This window comes from Carassius carassius, chromosome 19 (assembly GCF_963082965.1).
Source record: "Carassius carassius chromosome 19, fCarCar2.1, whole genome shotgun sequence".
NCBI lineage: Eukaryota > Metazoa > Chordata > Actinopteri > Cypriniformes > Cyprinidae > Carassius > Carassius carassius.
In genome coordinates this window covers 24,768,848-24,791,325 of record NC_081773.1, presented here as the reverse complement: position 1 = coordinate 24,791,325, position 22,478 = coordinate 24,768,848, and the positions used below count along the sequence as shown (strand labels likewise).

The 22,478-nt window shown below is 41.9% G+C and overlaps 1 protein-coding gene across 1 annotated transcript; it reads left to right on the top strand.

The window, feature by feature from the left end:
- The first annotated feature begins 468 nt into the window (after positions 1-468).
- On the top strand, positions 469-22,463 carry ankar (ankyrin and armadillo repeat containing). The gene is made up of 23 exons (XM_059500438.1): positions 469-1,207; positions 4,520-4,957; positions 5,066-5,229; positions 11,920-12,035; positions 12,147-12,327; positions 12,412-12,634; positions 12,711-12,749; positions 13,089-13,290; positions 13,947-14,155; positions 14,360-14,464; positions 15,390-15,637; positions 15,727-15,895; positions 16,098-16,339; positions 18,708-18,861; positions 20,084-20,245; positions 20,336-20,442; positions 20,517-20,639; positions 20,761-20,919; positions 21,208-21,325; positions 21,525-21,634; positions 21,753-21,949; positions 22,037-22,083; positions 22,186-22,463. Exons 1-23 carry the CDS (start codon positions 643-645, stop codon positions 22,320-22,322), a joined length of 4,215 nt encoding a protein of 1,404 aa, XP_059356421.1. The 5' UTR covers positions 469-642; the 3' UTR covers positions 22,323-22,463.
- The last annotated feature ends 15 nt before the right edge of the window (positions 22,464-22,478 follow it).

Genomic DNA, 22,478 nt, shown 5'->3' with positions numbered 1-22,478 from the left:
TTGGTGCTTTTCATTCCTAGTAATGTGTAACATAACGTATGTATATTTGCTTTTGTTTTTTATTCATGTATATTTTGTGAAAATTCAATTATACATAATAAATATATACTATATTTAATTTAATAATTATTTTAATAAATATAGTAATTATATAGAAGAATAATTATGAACTGTGAAAATGCGTTAAATGCAAATGCGTATTTTGTTTTGTTGGTTCTTCCTATTTCTTATTATGATTTATTATTGTGCTTTTGCTTTTTTGCTTACCATAATTGTAAGAATTTGTTGTAATTTTCTTACACTTTCTATTTGTTTTTAGGGTAATTTAACATTTAGTCCATTGATTGCAGATAAAAAAAATGCCTTTGACGCATTTACAGTGTATTCATGTGATCTGGACCGTTAAATAAACTAACAATAATTAAACAACAACAACTGACCTGACCGCGAAAGCGTGCAACAGCGCCATCTATCGGTTAATCAGAAGAATCGCAGAACCGTCACAGTGCGTCACTGGTTACTAAGAGCAACGCTCTTCAAACTCACAAATTTATTCAGACAACTCAACTCTTTTGAGCGAAACCTTAATGGTATCAACCACACTCATATCGTCAGTATCAATAGAAAACAGATTAAGTTTTGATGGCGATCCCATCCGATGAGAGCAGCGAGAAGGCTGTTCGTGCTGCTTTAACCGCTCAGTCTTTCCTTCAGAAATATGAGCGCAGAGATCTGCAAGAGCTGCTTAGCCGGACCTCCTGTAACTGGCTGTTCAGTGCTGAGGAACACAGCCTGCCGCTGGAGGTACCTGCTGGCATCATCAGACAAATGAGGAACATATTAGCGCCCAACATCATTGTTCTGGCTCCCTTTGATTCCAGTTGGCCCCTGGATTACAGAATGGTCCACCAGATAGTGAGGGAGCTGACTGTGGGAATCTACGGTTTTAACCAGCTTCCCGTCGTCAGTCTGGTACCCAACTATGACCAGAGCTCCACCTGTCAGCTACCACCAGCATATCACGATACAAGAGTCGGTCAGATACTAATAAACATAGACTATACCATGAAGGCTCTCTGGCACGGGAGTTACATTCCTAGAGAGAAACGAGTACGCTTCTCTGAGTTATGGAGGTCCATCATGGCCGTTGATTCAGATGGTGTTCCTCAAACGAAGAAAGATGTGCTTACAGAGTTCCTCAGTGCAGGTGAGAGACGAAGTTCTTCAATCTAGAACAGACAAAGAATGATGTGAAAATAATAATGGCATTTGTAAAGGTTATTATAGTAACCTAAGATTAAAAAGTTTAGGTTGCTTGAAATCGCAAAAATACCATTAATTTTTTTTATCATTACCAAAAATTAAAAAAAAAAAAAAAAAAAAAAAAAAAAAAAATATATATATATATATATATATATATATATATACAGTATATTAGTGCTGTCAAACTATTTATTTGCAATTAAGTGCATTCAAAATACAAGTTTTTTGTTTACAAAATGTGTACTGTGTATATTTATTAGTGGTGCTTGCCGGAGGCAATTATCTCACATACTTCTTCTTCTTCTTCTTCCGTACACAATTTCGGCGCTATTATTATCTCACATACTTATTATTCTTCTTCTTCCGTACAAAATTTCGGCGCGTAACTCGTCCCAGAGTTTTTGTCACAGACCAACGAAACAGGCGTCAAATCGTGCGGCCTATTCGGGAATGGTGTGCTATGACTTTTATAAGCGATCGGGCGTACGATGTTCGTACAGCGGGCGAAAAATCAGCCGAAAAAATCGCATAGACAATGCATTACGGAAAACTTTGACGGATCGTAGCTCCGAGAGAGAATTTCGCAGAAACATGTGAATCACCACATTTGGAGAGGCTATCAGGTTGTGCGAGAACATACCCCGCAGTGGGGTATAAGTTGTACCCCTGGGGCGCAAGAGCCCCCCAAAGTTGCCCCATAGACATACTATGGTGAGGGATCGCCCATGAAACACTGTGTTTTTCCTACTATGGGAAATTACATAGGGATTTTGTATTGAACATAACTCTAGATCACAGTGTCATAGAGACAAGGGGGTGGGCTCATTTTGATCAGGCAACCAATCAGACTCTCAGGATCATTATGAAGCTATCAAGCCACGCCCTAGCAACCATATAGAGTGCCATAGCAACAAGCTCCATAGACTTCCATTGAAAAAGATAAAATGAATAACTTTGGATAGAAGTGTCATAGAAACATGAGGGAGGGCTCGATTGACTCGGGGCAGCTAACGGCCAATCACAAATCACCTTCAAGATTTCTTAGCCACGCCCTAGCAACCATTTAGAGCACCCTAGCAACCCAAAGCATAGAGGGATATCTTAACATCTGAAAGACATAGAAGCATGGGGTTTGGTTTATATTATCAAGCATCCTTAGGAGTATCATCATTGGCAGCTGCAAGGCCACTCCCTAGCAACCAACCAAAGTACCCTAGCAACCATTTGTCAAGACCTATATCTCTGCATCAGAACATTGTACAGACATGGGGGTTGGTTTATATTGGCAAGCAGCCATTGGAGTATCATCATTGGCAGCTGTCAAGCCACTCCCTAGCAACTAAATGGAGTACCCTAGCAACCGTTTTGCATGAGCTATATCTCTGCATCAGAACATCGTACAGACATGGCGGTTGGTTTTTTGACTCATGCTAGCAAACTGGACTTCCAACATGGTAGTCATGCTAGCAGTGAGAAGCTACATGCTAATAGTGATTAGCTAAGTGCTCAAATGGGCTAAGAACTATATAAAAACTACATAGTGACCATCTGTGACAACTACCAACCACCTAGTAACATCATAGCAACCACCCAGGATACCATAGCAACTGCCTAGCAACCAGCCAAAACACCCTAGCAACCCCCTAGCAACACCTTAGCAACCATCACAAGTACCTTAGCAACTGCCTAGCAACCACCCAGTTTACCATAGCAACCGTCCTAGCAACCATCATTGGGACCCTAGCAACCACCCTAGCAACCACATAGCAACACCCTAGCAACCACCCCGATTACCCTAGCAACCACCCTGGGTACCTTAGCAATGGCCCTAGCAACCATCATGGGAACCATTGCAACCGCCCTAGCAACCACCCCAGGTACCTTAGCAACCACATAGCAACACCCTAGCAACCACCCCGAGTACCCTAGCAACCACCTTGGGTACCCTAGCAACGACCCTAGCAACCATCATGGGGACCCTAGCAACCGCCCTAGCAACCACCCCAGGTACCCTAGCAACCACATAGCAACACCCTAGCAACCACCCCGATTACCCTAGCAACCACCTTGGGTACCCTAGCAACGACCCTAGCAACCATCATGGGGACCCTAGCAACCGCCCTAGCAACCACCCCAGGTACCCTAGCAACCACATAGCAACACCCCGATTACCCTAGCAACCACCCTGGGTACCCTAGCAACGGCCCTAGCAACCATCATGGGGACCCTAGCAACCACCCAGGGTACCCTAGCAACGGCCCTAGCAACCGTCCTGAGTACCCTAGCAACCACCATAGCAATCACCCAGAGTACCATAGCAACCACCCTGGGTACCCTAGCAACCACCATTGCAACACCCTAGCAACAGAGGGGCGAGTTTTGCCACTGCAAGCACCACTCACATTTTCTTCAGGAAATGTACATTCTAGTTATGTATATATAATACAAACACATGCATTTAAGACACATATACTATAACACAAACACATATTTAAGAAAAATATATTACGTTTATATATTAAATATATTTATATATGATATAATTTCTATGAATATAAATATATAAATAGAAATATTTTCAAAATATATGCTGTATGCGTGTTTCTTTATATATGCATAATACATATACACAGTACACACATAGTGAAAGTGAAGTGACCCATACTCAGAATTTGTGCTCTGCATTTAACCCATCCGAAGTGCGCACACACACAGAGCAGTGAACACACACACACACACACACTGTGAGCACACACCCGGAGCAGTGGGCAGCCATTTATGCTGCGGCGCCCGGGGAGCAGTTGGGGGTTCGATGCCTTGCTCAAGGACACCTAAGTCATGGTATTGAAGGTGGAGAGAGAACTGTACATGCACTCCCCCCACCTACAATTCCTGCCAGCCCGGGACTCGAACTCACAACCTTTCGACTGGGAGTCCGACTCTCTAACCATTAGGCCACGACTTCCCCCTACATATATATTATGTAAACAAAAACTGTTATTTGGGATGCGATTGATCACAATTAATCATTTGACAGTACTAATATATATATATATATATATATATATATATATATATATATATATATATATATATATATATATATATATATATATATATATATATATATATATATATATATATATATATATATATATATATATATATATATATATATATATATATATATATATATATATATATATATATATATATAAAATGAAAATGGAAAGTATACACTGATTTGCATCACCAGGTTTAACAGACATCTCAGAGAATCCATGTTATCGGGACATTTATAAGGAGAACTTGGATGTAGACCCAACTTATGAACCCAACAGCGCAGAGGAGGAGAGTCTTTTCTCACAATATTCAGAAAACATTCTGATCAAGCTGAGTGCCTACCTGACATCTGTCCGCCAGCACCAAAATCTGTTCGTGTTTGAGGCGTCTCATAGCCTATCTGACGTGGTCCGACTCACTGAGGACAACATTGATCTGGCCACCTACCAGAGGCTACAGAAAAGGCTATCAGATCACGTTATTCTAGTGAGAAAGCACCTTGAGAGGAATGCAGAAGTCTCCAGGGACCTCGTCTATCTGAAACTCATCACGTTCCTGGTGCCCCTGCTGATATCCTTGAGGAAGAAGATGTTGATTCCTAATTTTTCTCAGATGCTCCCACCTTTGTCAGGTTTGCATTGTCTTTTGATCACTGCTGTGTCTGATTAATGTGTGGGTGGATTGACATTGGTGAATTAATTTTGCTTTCCTTTGTTTTTGTTTGTTTCTTTGCTTAAAGATGACAAGCTGAAAACAGAGCGAGAGGTTCCTCCACATCTCCTCGGACCAGACTTTGCCTGCAAGCACTTTCCACAGAAGCAGAATCAGTATTTTCACCTTCACGGAGGGATTGAATTTGATGTGGGGACTCCTCCTCTTGATGACATCACTGAGGAAATGATGGTGATATTTGAGTCTTAAGCATTTTTTAAAACCAACTTTCAGTTTTAATACTTTAATACACTCAAAGTGCAAAGTGTATTTTCTTCTATAATTTACTTAATTAGTTGTTAGTAAAGTATGCGACCATAAATGTAATAATACTAATAAAACATGAAATAAAAAAGAATAAAAATGTAATAATAAAACATAATAATAACATAACAACATAATTGTTATTATTATTATTATCATTGCAGATAGTAAATTAAATTCACTAGCAACAGATGAAAAATGACATAAAATTAATCCAAATATGCAAAACTAGGGGTATACCATACAAATTCCTTTTTAATAGTAAAATTCAAAGCAAAGTAAACAAGTAAACAAATATTCAGAAATGTAAGGAATAATGACCATTTCATTTGAAAAGTATTGGTTGTTGCTATGTACTTTAGGTTTTTAAATAGATTATTTATGGTATTAACCCTGTAAAACCTAAAATAATAGTCAAAATAATTTTATTTATTTTTTATTTTTTGAATGAAAGGATCAGTTTATTCAACCTTTAGAAAGAAAAAAAACTACATCTTTTGTTGAGTATCCTATTTAATACTTAAAGCCTTTATGGCTCATATAGTATTGGAGGTAGTAGGAAGATATGGAGCTCATACTTAAATATGAAAATAAAAAACGTACTCGGTTACTAACGTAACCTCGGTTCCCTGAGATGAGGGAACGAGTACTGCGTAAGCTAGCTTACGCTATGGGAAAAGGTCCCCTTTTCTCGAGAATATGAAGCCAAAAATTATCCTTAATTTTTAAATAATGTAAAACGCAGTGCTGCAGCACAGCAGACCCAAGCGAAGCGGCTCGCGCGCTTATTGGCTGTGCTGCGGCAACTGCAGCAACCTATGGTGAGGCGGCGGAGAGTAACGGACCAATGGGGGCGCTTCGCGCCCATTGGACGTCAGAGCGCGCCAAAATAGGCGTGGCTGGAACTATATAAGCCACCGCTTCACCATAGGGATCAGGTTTTAAATCGACTGAAGCGATCACCCGGTCCGAGCACATAGCACGGCAGGTTACGCAGTACTCGTTCCCTCATCTCAGGGAACCGAGGTTACGTTAGTAACCGTGTACGTTCCCTTTCGAGAGTACTCTCGTACTGCGTAAGCTAGCTTACGCTATGGGAACACAATGTAAAACGCCGTGCGTGCTCGGGAACTTCGACCTGTCACAGCCCGAGGCGAGAGCTCGGGGCTTTATAGCAGGAGAAATCCCAGTCCCAACAGCCAACCTTAGTGAGCTTTATATAGGGAACAAAAAAAGGGGGACGTGATAAGGCTTAGCACGTCTATATAGAAAGTACCCTGGCCTGCAGGGCAGGGACTTGCAGATTATAGAATCTAATAAATGTGGACGGAGAGGCCCAGCCTGCCGCCGCACAGATATCATCCAGTGGTATCCCGCAGGACCACGCCCATGACGAGGCCATACCTCGGGTGGAATGGGCTCTGATGCCGAACGGGCAGTGAAGGCCCTTAGATTTGTAAGCCAGCGAGATAGTGTCTACTATCCATCGCGATAGGCTTTGCTTCGTGGTGGCGAGACCTCGGGTGCGCCCACCAAAGCATATGAAGAGCTGGTCCGACCTCCTGAATAAGGCGGAGTGCGCAATATAGGTTTTAAGAGCCCTGACGGGGCAGATGAAGCTCGCGTTGCTTTCGTCGCTTTGCGAGGAAAGGGCTGACAGCGAGATGACCTGCGCTCTGAACGGTGTTGAGAGCACCTTGGGGACATAGCCGTGTCTTGGTCTGAGAATGACTCTGGAGTCATTAGGCCCAAACTCGAGACAGTCAGCGCTTACAGATAGCGCATGTAAATCACCCACTCGCTTGACTGAGGCCAGAGCCAGTAGAAAAGCGGTTTTGAACGAAAGAAGCTTCATATCGATAGACTGAAGCGGTTCAAAAGGGGGGCCCTTTAAGGCCTCTAGGACCGTAGACAGGTCCCAGGAAGGGATTGAAGGGGGTCGGGGAGGGTTCATCCGACGAGCTCCCTTAAGGAAACGAATGACCAGTTCGTTTTTTCCCAGTGATAGGCCGGCCACCGGAGCATGAGAAGCTGCAATGGCTGCCACATACACTTTGAGCGTAGACGGGGATCTGCCCGCATCTAAACGCTCCTGTAGGAAGGAGAGTATCTCCGTCACGTCACATAAGTGAGGGTCTAGGTTCCGTGTCCCGCACCAGGTGGAGAACACTGACCATTTCTGCGCGTATAGGCGCCTGGTTGAGGGCGCTCTGGCTTCCGTAATGGTCTTTAACACTCCCTCAGGGAGGTTCCCGGGTACCCGTTGAGGGGCCATACATGAAGGTCCCAAAGTTCGGGGTGGGGATGCCAGAGCGCGCCCTTCAGCTGCGTGAGGAGATCTTTCCGCAGCGGTATTGGCCATGGGGCTGTACTGGACAGCTGCATCAGCTCGGAGAACCAAGGTTGGGTCGTCCAGAGTGGGGCTACTAGCAGCATAGCACATCTGCTCTTCCTGACCCGATCGATGACCTGCGGTAGCATCGCGACCGGTGGGAAGGCATAAAGCGGGCGTCTGGGCCAATCGAGGGCCAGCGCGTCCCTGCTCTTTGAAAAATATATTGGGCAATGAGCGTTGTCTTCTGAGGTGAAGAGGTCGACCTCTGCCCTGCCGAAGATGCTCCACATCAACTGAACCGTCTGTGGGTGAAGAGACCACTCCCCAGGGGGAACATTCGCCCTGGAAAGCATGTCCGGGCCCCGGTTCAGGATGCCAGGTACATGCGCTGCCTTTAGCGAGCGCAGATTGTAATGTGCCCATGTCAGAAGACGCTCGGTCAGGGTGTGCAAGGTTTCTGACCTGACACCACCCTGGCGATTTATGTAGGCCACCACTGACATGCTGTCTGATCTGACCAGAACGTGGTGGCCCTTTAAAAATGGGAGGAAAGCTTTCAGGGATAGTTCGACCGCTATCATCTCCAGACAGTTTATGTGTAACAGTCGCTCCGGGCTCGACCAGAGGCCGGAGGCAGACCTGCCCTCGTACAGGGCGCCCCAACCGAGGTTGGATGCATCTGTCGAGACTACTTTCCATTTCGAGACAGCGCCCGTGCTTACGCCTAACTGATACCAGTTGGCTATTTTCTAAGGGGCCAGAGCTGTGATGCAGCCGTGGGTCACCCTGATGCGCGCGGCCGGAAATCCAGGCGCGCGCTGGAACACGGTCTCTCAGCCAGCGCTGTAGTGGGCGCATGCGCAGCAGGCCCAGTTTGAGAACCGCAGAGGCTGATGCCATCAGACCTAGCATTTCCTGAAATCGTTTGAGCGGGTAAAGAGACCCGGCTTTGAACGACACGGCTAAATGCTGAATAGTGAGAGCACGCTGTGACGTCAGACGCGCTGTACATGTCACAGAGTCTATGTCTATCCCCAAAAAGGAAATCCTCTGGCTGGGAGACAGAGCGCTCTTGTCAGTGTTGATCGTGAGACCCAGGCATTCTAAATGGCTGAGGATCCAGGATCTGTGTGTCGTCAGTAGTTCCTCGGAATGGGCTAAAACTAGCCAGTCGTCGAGGTAGTTCAATACTCGCACTCCCCGCATTCTCAGGGGTGCGAGAGCGGCATCCATGCACCGTGTAAACGTACGGGGCGCTACGGAGAGGCCGAATGGAAGAACCATGTACTGATAAGTCTGCCCCTCGAAGGCGAATCTCAAGAATGGCCTGTGATGGGGTGCTATTTGAATGTGAAAGTAAGCGTCTTTCAGATCCACTGAGAAAAACCAATCCCTCGGGCGAATTTGCGCGAGTATTTGTTTGGTAGTTAACATTTTGAACGATCGCGTCATAAGCGCTTTGTTCAAACGTCTGAGATCTAGGATGGGTCTGAGACCGCCATCCTTTTTTGGTACGAGGAAGTAGCGGCTGTAAAAGCCTGACTCGCGCTGCGCAGGGGGGACAGTTTCTATCGCCCCTTTTGCAAGAAGGTTTATCAGTTCGGCGCGAAGGACGTGTGTCATTTCGCTTTTCACTTTCGTTTCGACCACGGCGCGAAAGCGCGGCGGTCTGCGAGCGAACTGGAGCGAGTAACCTCGTTTTATTATATTCAAAACCCAATTTGATATGCCGGGGATGGCCTGCCATGCAGCGGCTCGTGCGGCTATGGGTTGAATGTGCTTCGGGCACTGGCCGCCTGTTATGAGGGGACCAGTAGCTCGAGTATGCTGTGCTTGTGACACTGTGGTGACAGCGCTTATTTGTAGGGTTGCGCACTGAGAAGTGGGCACGCGCGCTACATTTAGAGCACCTCCGGCGCGAGCGGGAAGGTGGGCATGAAAGGAGACCCGAGTGAGTCTTTGTGACACTTGGGGGAGTGTGTATACATGTAGGGGTGCGTACTGTGTAGTGGGCACCCTGCCTACATAGAAAAAGCTCTTTTTGTGCTTTATTGAGGTCGCCGTGAAAACGGCGTTTGTGTGCAGGCGTGCGTGCATTGTAACAGGCTCGTTTACTGCAGTATAGACATCTCCAACCGCCTTTAGTGAGGGGATTGGAGGAAGCATGTGAGGTTTTGGTCGCTGGGCGAGACTGTAAGTCTGGCTGCGATGGCTTCGAGGTCTGAGGGGGCGGCGCATTTCTACGGCATCCCGCAGCAGAGCTAGAGCGTTTCGGCAGGAAGTGTCTCATTGCCTGTGACGTTTTCTGAGCCTCAGTGAAGCGTTCAGCGAAACCCTTAACCGACTGGCCAAAGAGGCCGGAAGGCGAGATAGGAGAGTCGAGAAAGGCGGATTTGTCGGCGTCTTTCATCTCCGTGAGCGTGAGCCAGAGGTGTCGCTCTAAAACAGCGAGGCTTGCCATGCTTCGGCCGATCGCTTGTGCTGTGATCTTTGTCGCACGCAGGCCTAGATCAGTAGCGCTGCGGAGATCTTTAAAGTCATAGGTATCTGGGGCAGACTCGTCCAGGTTACGGAGAAGTCTGGCCTGAAAAACCTGCAGCACAGCCATGGTGTGTAGAGCCGAAGCAGCTTGACCAGCGGAGGTGTAAGCTCGGCCAGCGAGAGCTGAGGTGGTGCGGCACGGCTTGGATGGATGCACAGGCTTCGACCGCCATCCAGCGGCTGAGGGCGGGCAGAGGTGTGCAGCAATAGCCTCCTCGAGAGGGGGGAGGCTCTCGTAACCGTGGTCTCGGGCGCCGTCGACAGAGGAGAGCGCTGACGAGACAGAAGTCTTCAAGCGTGCGGAGAATGGGGCTTTCCACGACTTCGTGAGTTCATTGTGAACTTCCGGGAAGAAGGGGGCGCTTCTTTGCGGAGGGGCCGAAGGGCGCCCCTGCAGGAACCATTCATCCAGCCTGCTTTTAGCGGGCTCGTCTGGAGGAGACCAGTCGAGCTGAAGGTCGCTGACAGCCCTTGTAAGCACGCGAGTAAGCTCCGCGTCGATATCGGCGCGTTGTCCGGTGCAGCTGGGTGCTGTAGAGGGGGGGGGGGTCCGCAATGGAGCCCGACCATTCCTCACTACTGGACGCGGCGAGAGAAAGGCTGTCGTGTCTGTCCTCTTCCGCCTCAGGCGCTCCGAAGGAGAAGGGGGCGCTGGTGAGCAGGGACTGGCGCTGCTCGTCCACGAAGAGGACAGGCGAAGGAGAGAGAGCGGGCGAGGCACGCGGGGAGTGTTCCGGCGTGAGCTCGCGTGTAGCAGTATGCTCAGGCATTCTCTGATCGCGGCGTTTCTTACGCGGCACTTGAGAGAGAAGAGGCGGAGCGGGTGGAGCATCGTGGCTGGTTTGAGCTAATCGAGCCCGCAGGGTCGATATAGCCATGTCGTCGCACTCAGGGCAGCCGCCCTTGAAGAGTGCGCTCTCAGCATGCTCGCGGCCCAGGCAGGAGACACAGATGATGTGGCGGTCCTCGCTGGGCAGAGGGCCTCGGCAGGAAGCGCAGGCCCGAGGCATTTGAAACAACGCCTCGAATTCTGGAGGAAAAAAGTGTGATGCAGCGGCAAACACACTAGCTTTGAAAAGGATATAGTCACGCCGGATGGCGCAGCAGGAAGCGAGTGCTGAAGGCGGCGTCGAGATGAAGCACGAGCCGGCGTCCTCAGATCTACGTTGCAGTGCTATCCCGCTGAGAGGCTTTTCGACGGCGTGTAGAGGCTTCTCCGGAGAAGACAGCGAAGTGCAGGTGAGATCGCTGAAGGAGATGAAATCTGATCCCTATGGTGAAGCGGTGGCTTATATAGTTCCAGCCACGCCTATTTTGGCGCGCTCTGACGTCCAATGGGCGCGAAGCACCCCCATTGGTTCGTTACTCTCCGCCGCCTCACCATAGGTTGCTGCAGTTGCCGCAGCACAGCCAATAAGCGCGCGAGCCGCTTCGCTTGGGTCTGCTGTGCTGCAGCACTGCGTTTTACATTATTTAAAAATTAAGGATAATTTTTGGCTTCATATTCTCGAGAAAAGGGGACCTTTTCCCATAGCGTAAGCTAGCTTACGCAGTACGAGAGTACTCTCGAAAGGGAACTCAGATTTATTCATAGGCTCCAACTGAGTAAAATATGCAATTTGGTGCGTTGTGTATATGACCAAAAAGTAAGTTGAAATTCTTGTGTAGTAGAACAGGTTTTCCAGCAGTATGATACAGTATGCTTAATGAGGTTAAATAGATATTAAATTGTTTTTGTGTAGGTAGCTTTCAGAACGCTTCAGACCCAAGCCCCCAATTACCTTTATGAGTTACTTCGTCAGGACTCCACTTATAAAACACAGTTTCCAATTCCACTCAGTGAGATTGAAGGGAAAAGGTCAGCACTGTTTATATTATATATGCATGCAATTATATACTTAATGAAATAAATGCTTTACACCTAAAATGTTGCATTTTATGGCATCTAACATACACTTGTGTTTTGCAGTTACAATGTCATCTGCATTGAGTTAGAGTCGCTTTATCCTCAACACAACATGAATCAGTGGTGGGGGGCTTTAAACACTTCCATCAAAATCCTCAAAGGGAAGAGACTGCCCTTGACAGACATCGAGCTACACGAGCAGTTCAAGAAAGCATTTGGTTACACAAAAGCCATAAAGTGCAAGGTAATAACTGACAATCAGTTCATACTTTGAGTCCCTCAATGTACATACTCTGTACTTAAACATGAAAATGTGCTTCTAACTTAGACTGTAGCGTTTGGGCTGAAGGCAGCAGCAGAGAGAGGAATGTGTGCAGCGTTTCAGTCATTAAGTCGCAGGAACCCGACGTCCCATCTGCACGTTCTTGATGAGCAGGGTCTCTCTCTGCTTCACCATGCTGCAGCCAACAACCAATCACACATCATCCTCCAGCTCGCTGTAGCAGGAGTCAACCTCAACCAGACACGCAGCGAGAGATTCACTAACTCAGGTCAATGCAACACAAATGCATTAAAAGCTTACAGACATTTCTATATGTTCTTATGTTATATTTTCTATTTTGTCAGGAAAATCAGTTGTTGGAGGTCCATTCCTCGAAGGAGCAGGTAAGGGTTATTAAAGCTGTCATATCCTGAAAAAAAAATAAAGATAAAAATAATATATAATGTCAGAATAATATATATATATATATATATATATATACAACCAATATTAATATTATTTATTTAATATCTAAATATGTATTATATATATTTTATGTAATAATATGTTCACTTATTAAAAAAATAAGTAAAAATGCTATATATGCTGGCAAAACTGGTTTAACACATCTAACTGTATTGTTATTATTATTGTGCTTTATTCAATACCAGAAACCAATACTGGATGCAACCTGGCTCAATGTGACTAAAGATGTGGGGTTTTAACATTTATTCCTCTTTTAGGGCTCACTCCAATGCACCTTGCTGCACAATGTGGCTCCCTTGAATCCCTAAACTGTCTTCTAGCACTGCGAGCGGACTACAAACTTGTGGACAAGAGGGGTTGGATGGCTATTCATTTTGCAGCTTTTTACGGCCAAGTGGCATGTATTCAAGCACTATGTAGGAAAGACCCTGCTTTATCGGAGATGAAGACCACTGCTGAGTACGTGACATATTTTAGCAATAAATTTACTGTAAAGATAGACATTTTTGTATATATTTTATTGTATACAAATTTAAAAGATTATGATTTTTTAATGGGGTTAAAAGAAGTCTCAACCAGGCTGCATTTATTTGATCAACAATTCAGTACAAACAGTAATATTGTGAAATATTATAACAATTCAAAATAACTGTTTTCTATTTTAGTAGCCTATATTTTAAAGTGTAATTAATTCCCTTCATGGCAAAGCTGAATTTTCAGCAGCCATTAGTTCAGTCTTCAGTGTCACATGATCCTTCGAAAATCATTCTAATATGCTGATTTGCTAGTCTAGAAACATTTCTTATTATTATTATCAATGATGTGAACAGTGATACATTCCTTACTGCATTTTTTGATGTATGGAAAGTTCAAAAGAACCGCATTTATTTGAAATAGAAATCTTTTGAAGCATTATAAAAGTCTTTACGGCCACTTATGATAGATTTAGTGCAATCCTTGCTGAATGAAAGAATTCATTGATTTTTAAAAGAATAAATCTTACTGACCACAAACATCGAACTGTATGCTTTTATTCAATAGGGTTTCATCATTATAATAAGTAACACATGTTTTTCAAAGATGCAAGATGATGTTTTTTTGTTTCTGTTTTTCAGGCATGGCAGTTCACCGCTGTTATTGTCAGCGACCTCGGGTTCAGTGGAAGCTCTGGACGTCCTGTTGTCCACTGGGGCAAACTGGATAGAGGAAGACAGCAAGGGCAATACCACCGTCCACCTGGCGGCACTTTACTTTCACACAGATGTCCTTAGACATCTCATTCAGCTGAACTTGGATGGGCTTCCTGTGTGGAAGATTCTTGTCGGTATGATATTGTAGATTTAAAATGTGTATTCCAAATTGTAAGTAGTCAAAACTAAACTTTTATTATATGTAGAAATATTTATATTATCAGAAATCATTAAGCTTCTCATTTAGAATTTTACATTGAATTTAAAACACATTTTTTTATTACAATATTCCACATTTTATAATTTGTGCTTTAATGATGTCCATCTTTTTTCTGCAGAAATGATCCAGAGCCAGGACAACAGACGGCTGGAGATGGCCCTCAGGTGCCTTGAGGCTCTTTGTGTAAACACTGAGTCCTCCTGTGAGGATATAATGAAAGCAGGTCATAGATATATGAAGTCTTGATAAGCAAACTCGTTAGAACAATGGTTCTCAATTGGTAGGTCCTGGCCCCAAAATTGGTCACATGACTGTTCTGACAGTGAGAAAATTACAATGTAAATAATTTTGAATACAATTTTAATGGAATATATCTCATATTCAGCAACTTACTACAATATTTTGAGCATTTTCTATACTTTTGTACTGTAAACAATATTTGTAAGGTTTCTGCAGGTCTTAAAAAGGGTTTAAAAAGTCTTAATTCACCCTTCCACAAATCAAGGCCTTAAAAAACTCTTAAATCAGAGCAAGTCTTTCCCTTTGAATGAAGTAGATTTGTTTAAGCCTATTTCTGGATATGTATTCTAGTTTAAATAATAAACAATTATTTTTGATTAATTTGATAGAAAATATAACTTTTTACCATATGTCATTTTGCTTTTCAAGTAAATGTATTTTAATTTATGAATCTTTAAACATTTGCACTGAAAAACAACAAAAATACTGAAGAAAAACATCACTTTTTTGTGATCAGAATGTATAAGTTATTACCATATCTTAGTAGTTTTTAGTATTTTTTTCTAAAATGTAAAAAAAAACACATTGGAAATTGATCGGAAGTTGTATTTTTAACATTTAGAGTGTTGCTAATACAATTCATTTTGTGCTCCATAGACATTTACCTTTAGAGAACATATTGATATATTGTATTGCCTTCAATTTATTCCTTAATATTTATTCTCATGGTCTTAAAAATGTTCCTTCATAAAACCTAAAGAAACTCTGTACTGTGTTGAATCACCACTTAATAAAAAAAAAAAAGTGGGTTCTGAGGTAAAATCATTTGAGAACCATGCTAGAACATTGAGTACTGTTAGCAGACTGCATTATGTTTCTGCCTAATAATAATAATCAGTACACTGCAGGAGGCGTTCCAGTGCTGGTGGGCCTCCTTTGTGCAGATAGACTGGTGGAGCAATGTATGGCTGCAGCTGTGCTGTGTCATATGTCAGAGAATAGGAAAGTCTGTGAAGATCTAGTGCACCATGGTGCCGTACCAGTGCTGATTAAGCTCCTCAGCGGCCACCAGCCGGAGCTGCACTCTCGCTGTGCTGTTATACTGGCCGATCTGGCAGGACACAGTGAACAGCACCAAAACCTCATTGCTCAGTTGGTGAGTCAAGAAACTTCTACACTGTCTTTACACATTTAAAAATCTGAAAACATCTGTTTTAAACAAATGCCCCCAATTTTTTTGTCTAGGGTGGGGTGGACTCGGTAGTCAAGCTTCTGACCACTGACCTCCAAGATGTGCTACTAAATGCTGTCAGATGCATCCGTACATTATGCGTCAAAAGCCCGTGCAACCAAACCGCTGTTGCACATGCTGGAGGAGTTCCACATCTTGTAGTATTCCTGTCTGTGGACTCTGGTACTGTTTACTTCCTGGAAAATATGCAGTAGTGACAGACAGCAAGTCTCTGTTTTGTGGAACGTCTGAACAGATCATAGATCAATTCTGTAATTTTTATTCACTCTTATGCTGTTTCAAAACTTTATCCTGTTCTAGAAAATAAGTTCTTGAGTTTTACTCATTTGCATTTACATTTAATAGTTGTGTTTTTGTCTGACAGAAGTACTACAGGAAGAGGCCTGCTTGGCTCTTGCAGAGCTGGCTCGGGGTCACCAGGAGAACCAGGAGCTCATTTGTGAGGCAGGGGCGGTCAGTGCCCTGGTGCAAGCCCTGCGAGAGAGGAAGATTCCTGTTAAGGTCAAGGCAGCCACAGCGCTTGAATCTATAGCCAGTCAAAATCCTGTCATCCAGCAGTGCTTCCTCAGGCAGTCGGCTGCCAAGGATCTTTTACAACTTTTAAAGGTAATATAACAGCAGTTTTAGTATTTAAATATGTTGCCTATGGGTAATTAAGCCATTTTATCTTCACTTTTCAAGAACATACAGTGTTAGTAATGCAGGGATGACTTAGAATAAAGTTTGTTTTTTTTGTCACACTGTGTAATGTTGGGTTTTTTGGAATGGTGTTCTGGAGAACTGCCATCAACATTTTTACCCATCAAAAATATGATTTACATCCATTAGTGTATAAACTATTATGTCACAGTATGAATTTATGAGGAATGGCTTTAATTGTTTAGTTGCTTAGGAGGAGGAACATTAATTGGATTTTTAATGTTTTGTTTTAAATTGTTTTATTATTTTATTTTATGTGTTGCAATACTTTGGATATAAGAAGAGCACATTATACATAAATGTAGTATTATTGTGCAACAGTACAATGAATATGGATGTGGTGGATAATGATGCAGCTACTACTGACCATACATCAAATAATTTTTTGCATGTTTTTAACCCTCTGGGCTTCTTCGTAAATGGGTCACACTTAGCTTCCTCCCGCCCGAAAACGGGCGAAGCCTTAAAATTGTACTTTACTTTTTCCCAGGATAACCAATCAAATATATTTTTGTTCTATAATGTTTTCTGATTATTATTTAGAATTTTTAGATTTTTTTATGATACTTTGCATTAATTATATAATTTTTATGAGCTATTTTTTCCATTAGAATTAATATATCATTTTTTATTTTATATTTATTTTTTAAAAAAAAATCAATAAATGCAGCATTTCACATCAAAATAGAGTGCCAGCCTAAAAAAAAAATGTTCCAGGAGAAGAACTTCATCTAGTGGCTTTAAAAAATAGCCACTTTTGTGTAATGTCCTGTACCAGCCTGTAGGCTGTCTATAGCTTCCTATATATCCTATGTAGAAAGGCTATTTGATTCCTTTTGTTGTTTTAGACATGATTTCTCTATCTTATTCGTTTTTTTTATTTAGATATACATTTAGATATTCTAAAAGATGATTACTTTATTTTCTTAACAAAAATGTTTAGATAAGTATCAGGTTTTGCATTATGATTACAATCAAACTATAGCATTTGGTTAGAAAGGGAACACAATGTGTGTGTGTGTGTGTGTATGTGTGAGTGAATGTGTGTGTGTGTGTGTGTGTGTGTTGCATTTGAGCGAGAGTCTCTTTTTGTATTTTTTATTTATTTATTTTTGCATATTCTCAAAATTTTGATGTTGCAGTCTTACCAGTCTCTCTCTTTCTCTCTCTCTCTCTCTCTCTCTCTCTCTCTCTCTCTCTCTCTCTCTCTCTCTCTCTCTCTCTCTCTCTCTCTCTCTGTGTGTGTGTGTGTGTGTGTGTGCGCGCATTTGAGCAAGTTTTTTTTTTTCATATATTGATTTTATGTGGAATATTCTACAAATTTGCTGTTGCAGTCGCCAGTTTATCTGTGTATGTGTGTGTGTGTTTGTGTGCGTGGGTGTGTGTGTGGGGGGGGGGGGGGGGGATCTTATTTGCACTCTTGATGTTCTAGAGTGTCACCCCTTCATTGCTGTACACTTTTTTTCAGCACAGTTGCTGATCTGTAGCTTGTACCACCAAAAGTTTCTCTGAGTTTTCCTATTTTTTCATATTTCCCATTCATTTCCTATGTCGCCCGTTTTCGGGCGGGAGGAAGCTAAGTGTGACTTTTTTTTTTACGACCCTTTAACATATCAGAATCATCTCCTTGATTTTTTTGTGTGTTCATATAGGTAATACAACAAAAGTCACCAAGTTTCATCCCCATCCGATGAAGCAAAAAAATTAAACATTTAAAAACGTTCAAGTTTTCGCCCGTTTTCGGGCGAAGAAGCCCAGAGGGTTAAACACTAATTTACAAAATGATGCTATATTACTAGCATTAAAACTAAAACAACAAAAATTAAAAGTTAAGCTATATACAAGCCAATTCTATTAGTTTATCATACAGATATTACACTAAAGTTTAGTTGAATTAAAATATTTATAGGATTGCTCTTATCAGTAAACATCAGAAAATTGCATAAACTCTCAAATATTTTTCAATAATTTAGTTATTAAAATGCTTATAATTTATGATTTTAGTCATTTATTTGGAATAATATTATAAATAAATACAAAATTTTGATCCATTTTCTAACAAAAAGACCCTTTCGTCCAAATATTATTTTTTAAGTTTAGTAATTTAGTAAATTTTATTAATTCTTTAGTAATCTGGCTCTTTTTTTTGTCTAGCTTTCATATCAAATCAAGTTTAGCATCAGTTCTGGCAGGTCAAGATGGTCAAGGTCGCATCAGCAGACTCAAATCAACCCTTGGCTCAGTTAACTCTTTCTGAACTTTGCTCTGTGTTCAGGTGTTCCAGCTGGATGTGCGGGAACAGGGTGCAACAGCTCTATGGGCCCTGGCAGGACAATCTCTAAAGCAACAGAAGCTCATGGCACAGCAGATGGGTTACCCGGTCATCCTTGACCTTCTTCTGTCCTCTTCAGACAAAATGCAATACGTGGGTAAGGCCAGATACAAATTGATCTTATTATACACCGTCCCAAAAGAGATCACCCAGTTCCATCCAACCAATCAGTCACCCATGAATGTAAGTAACACTCGCTGCAAAGCTGTCGTCCAGACAGAAGAAGCACCAAATGCAATAAAAACAGCTTCCCATTGACTACGTGTTGACAGGCACTGGATAAACTGAGCAGATTGACTACCTGGACAGGTCCGGTCCAGCGGGTAAGCGGCCAGCACTTCCTGTCTTGAGACAGCACTGATCTGTTAGACTCATAAGACAGGAAGGCATGCACAGTGGAATGTCATTCCCCCTGTGGGTTTCTCCGTAAACATTGCTTACAAGATTTGCTGTGTCTCTTGTATTGCTATTAGTGTTAGACTATGACCCAAATGCAGGCTGTGATTTCAAAACGATGCTATATTCCAAGAGTGCTTCCTCTTCATTCAGGTGTCTGGATCGTGTCTCCCGTGGATCGTCTGTTAAAACATTTTGTGAGACAGATGTTCCCTAACAAAACATTTTCAGACAGAACTGTCCGCACCTTCATAACTATGGAAGCTTGTCTCTGCCATGGAATAACAAAATAGTAGTAAAAAATATAAATCTAAATAAATAGTTAATTGCGACTTTTTTCACGATCTCACAATTCTGACTTTTTTCTTAGAATTGCGAGTTAATATTTTGCAGTTGTAACTTAAAAAATTTTAATTGCAAGTTTACATCGCACATTTCTGACTTTTTTCTTCAGAATCCTAAATTTAGCATCTCAATTTTTACTTTTTTTTCTTCGAATTCAAATTTTTACGTATTGCAATTCTATTTTTTTTCTGTGTAGTCACAGAATAAAAATAAGTTTATTTGTCACAATTCTAACATTATTTTCCTTCAAATTATGAGTTTATATATCACAATTTTGTATTCATTTTCTAGTAATTATGTTTTTTTTTCTTTCTCAGTTTTACAAGTTTACATCTCGTAATTCCTTTAAAATAAATAAATAAAACTTTATTTCACAATTCAAGTTCTAAACACAATTGTGAGTTAACATCTCACAGTTTTTGAGTGTATATTTTTCTCCAAATTGCGAGAAAAAAGTTAGAATCACCTTTTTTTTATGCAATGGAACAAACAAGCTTTCATTCATATTGTTACAAATTTGCAAACAATTATTCAACCCGACAGAGAAAGTTATATGCATGTATCTTGTCATTTAACAGGGTGCCGAGCAGCAATAGCGCTTAGCCAAGATAGTCGAACCCATCAGGATGGCTTTTGCAGGGAGTATGGGGTGCCGCCTTTGGTGCGTTTGCTTCGAGGGTCTCGAGCAACACTGAAGACCCTGCTCAGTGTCATCAAAGCTCTGGGTTGTTTGTGCATTGGTAGTATCTCACACTTTTTCTTCAATTTCTTTGATTTAAATGGCTTTGTGTTACAGTGCAACTGATAAACCGGTTATTTTGTTGTTCCAGGAGTGGCGCTCATTACTAATAAAAAGAGTCAAAATATTATTTACAGAGAAAAGGCCATTCCGACATTATTAGAGCTTTTAAAAACCCATGAATCTCTGGAGGTGAAGGTAAGCAGTCATTTCAAAAATGAAATGAGATTAAAATAGTAAAACTACTTCATAGTATTTCTAAATCACATTAGGTGCAAGTGACTAAGACTCTCGCATGCATGCTGCTGGGGAACCAAAAACTCCAGAGGGAATTCTGGGAACAAGAGGACTTCTCTTATGATATCATTCTGGAGCTCATGGGGGCTGAAAACAAAGTAATTAAACATTTTTTCCACTTCAATCTTGGTTTGCAATATTTCACGGTGCTCATTTGATGCCACTGATATTCTAAATGTGTTTGTTTAAATGAATTTTTTAGCAAGTCTTCTCTTTCAGACCATTTGTCTGGATGCTGGACATGCATTGTCCCTGTTTGCTTACAACAACAAAGCCCAACAGAAGGCTATTCGACAAACAGGAAGAATTCTAATGAACACATACGAGACATTTTTGAGTTCTGACAATGAGACAGAAAGAGCAAAAGCTGCATTTCAGGTAGTCAGAAGATTCAGAGCATTTTTCTGAGACCGCAATCAAAAAGGAATTTATTTTACATCTTTTTCTAAATTAATTAAATCTTATTGAATAATATCCAAGATAGTGTATTTTTTTTTTAATTTTCAAACTCCAAAAAATAAAATAAAAAGGCAGGTTTTCAAAGTGTTCTCAGACATTTAACCATTTGCCATTGTGGAAAATGAACAGCTGTTATGATGTTTTAATGAACAGCTGTAAAGGGCTGGAAAAACGGTTAATTTCACTGACTCCTCATTTGTTTAACAGATAGTTGTCTTAGCCAGAGTAATTAGTGGATCAGATGAAGTCACTCTGACTGCAAGGGGAATCACTGTTCTTGTTGAATTACTGCAGTCCGACCAATCCACCACTGTGGTCATTACAGGTAAGTTTAAATTCAAATGATATCTCACAATATTACTATTTCAATGTATTTGTCAAATAAATGCATCACTTTGTGAGCAAAAAAGACTTCTTTCAAAACCATTACCAAATCGTACAGACCCCAAACCTTTGAATTGTAATATCTATATATATAAAAAAGAGAAAATAAACTCACTGTAACATTTCTTGTCTTACTCCAGCACAACTACTTGCTAGCCTGGTTCACACAAGAGCAGGTATTACTAATGCGATCGTCACCATGGGTGCTGTAGAGCATCTTTCTGCTCATCTGGACTCGGAGGATGAAGAGGTTGATCGTGTCTAATAAGCTAATTCATTGTTTCCCAATCAACACAAATGAATGCTTAAAACAGTATATACTGTATCTATGATGATTGTTGAAACTATTATTCCTTCCTACATTTTAGGTTCGAACGGCTTGTGCAAGTGCTCTGGGTTACCTGACCTCCAATCGATATGCTCATCGACAGCTTTTGGTCAAATGTAGAAAATCCCCTCACATATATGATCTCCTAATCGAGAATTTAGCTAAAGATGCCAGAATATCGCAATTCTTTACAGCAGAGTTCGAAAGACAGAGAAGAATAGGGTTTCCGTCTCTCAGGTGCTTTAAATTTTGTCAGGACGTAGTTGAATATGAGGCCTTGGATAATTCACAAGAATCATTTGTTTTCTGTTTTCTACATTGCAGTTTGGAGATAAATGGCGGCCCACCTGTGCCTCATCGGGATCATAAAGGTATTTCAATTTACTTTTGACAGAGTGATATTGTGATGGTGGCTAAAGCAAGGAGGAATATCTCTCACATACAGCTGTTTTTGCTATATCATTTCTTACCAGGACTGGCAAAGAAAGTGAGTGATAGGTGTAGTCGGTCAGCAAACGCTGACAGAGAAACTCCAGCTCCTTTGCCACACTATATAAGACAGAGGGACAGAACCGCCAACCCTAGAGTCAGAACGGGACAGACGTCCTGAGACAGTGCACCAAAACAGAGGTTGAATGAGAATACATGAAAGGTCATGATCTCCGGCAGTGCAATTCAAAAGAAATAACAACATAAACTTTGAAATAAAGCATTTGCAAAACACAAACATTTACATTTCTTTAAATAAATAATAATTTATTAATAA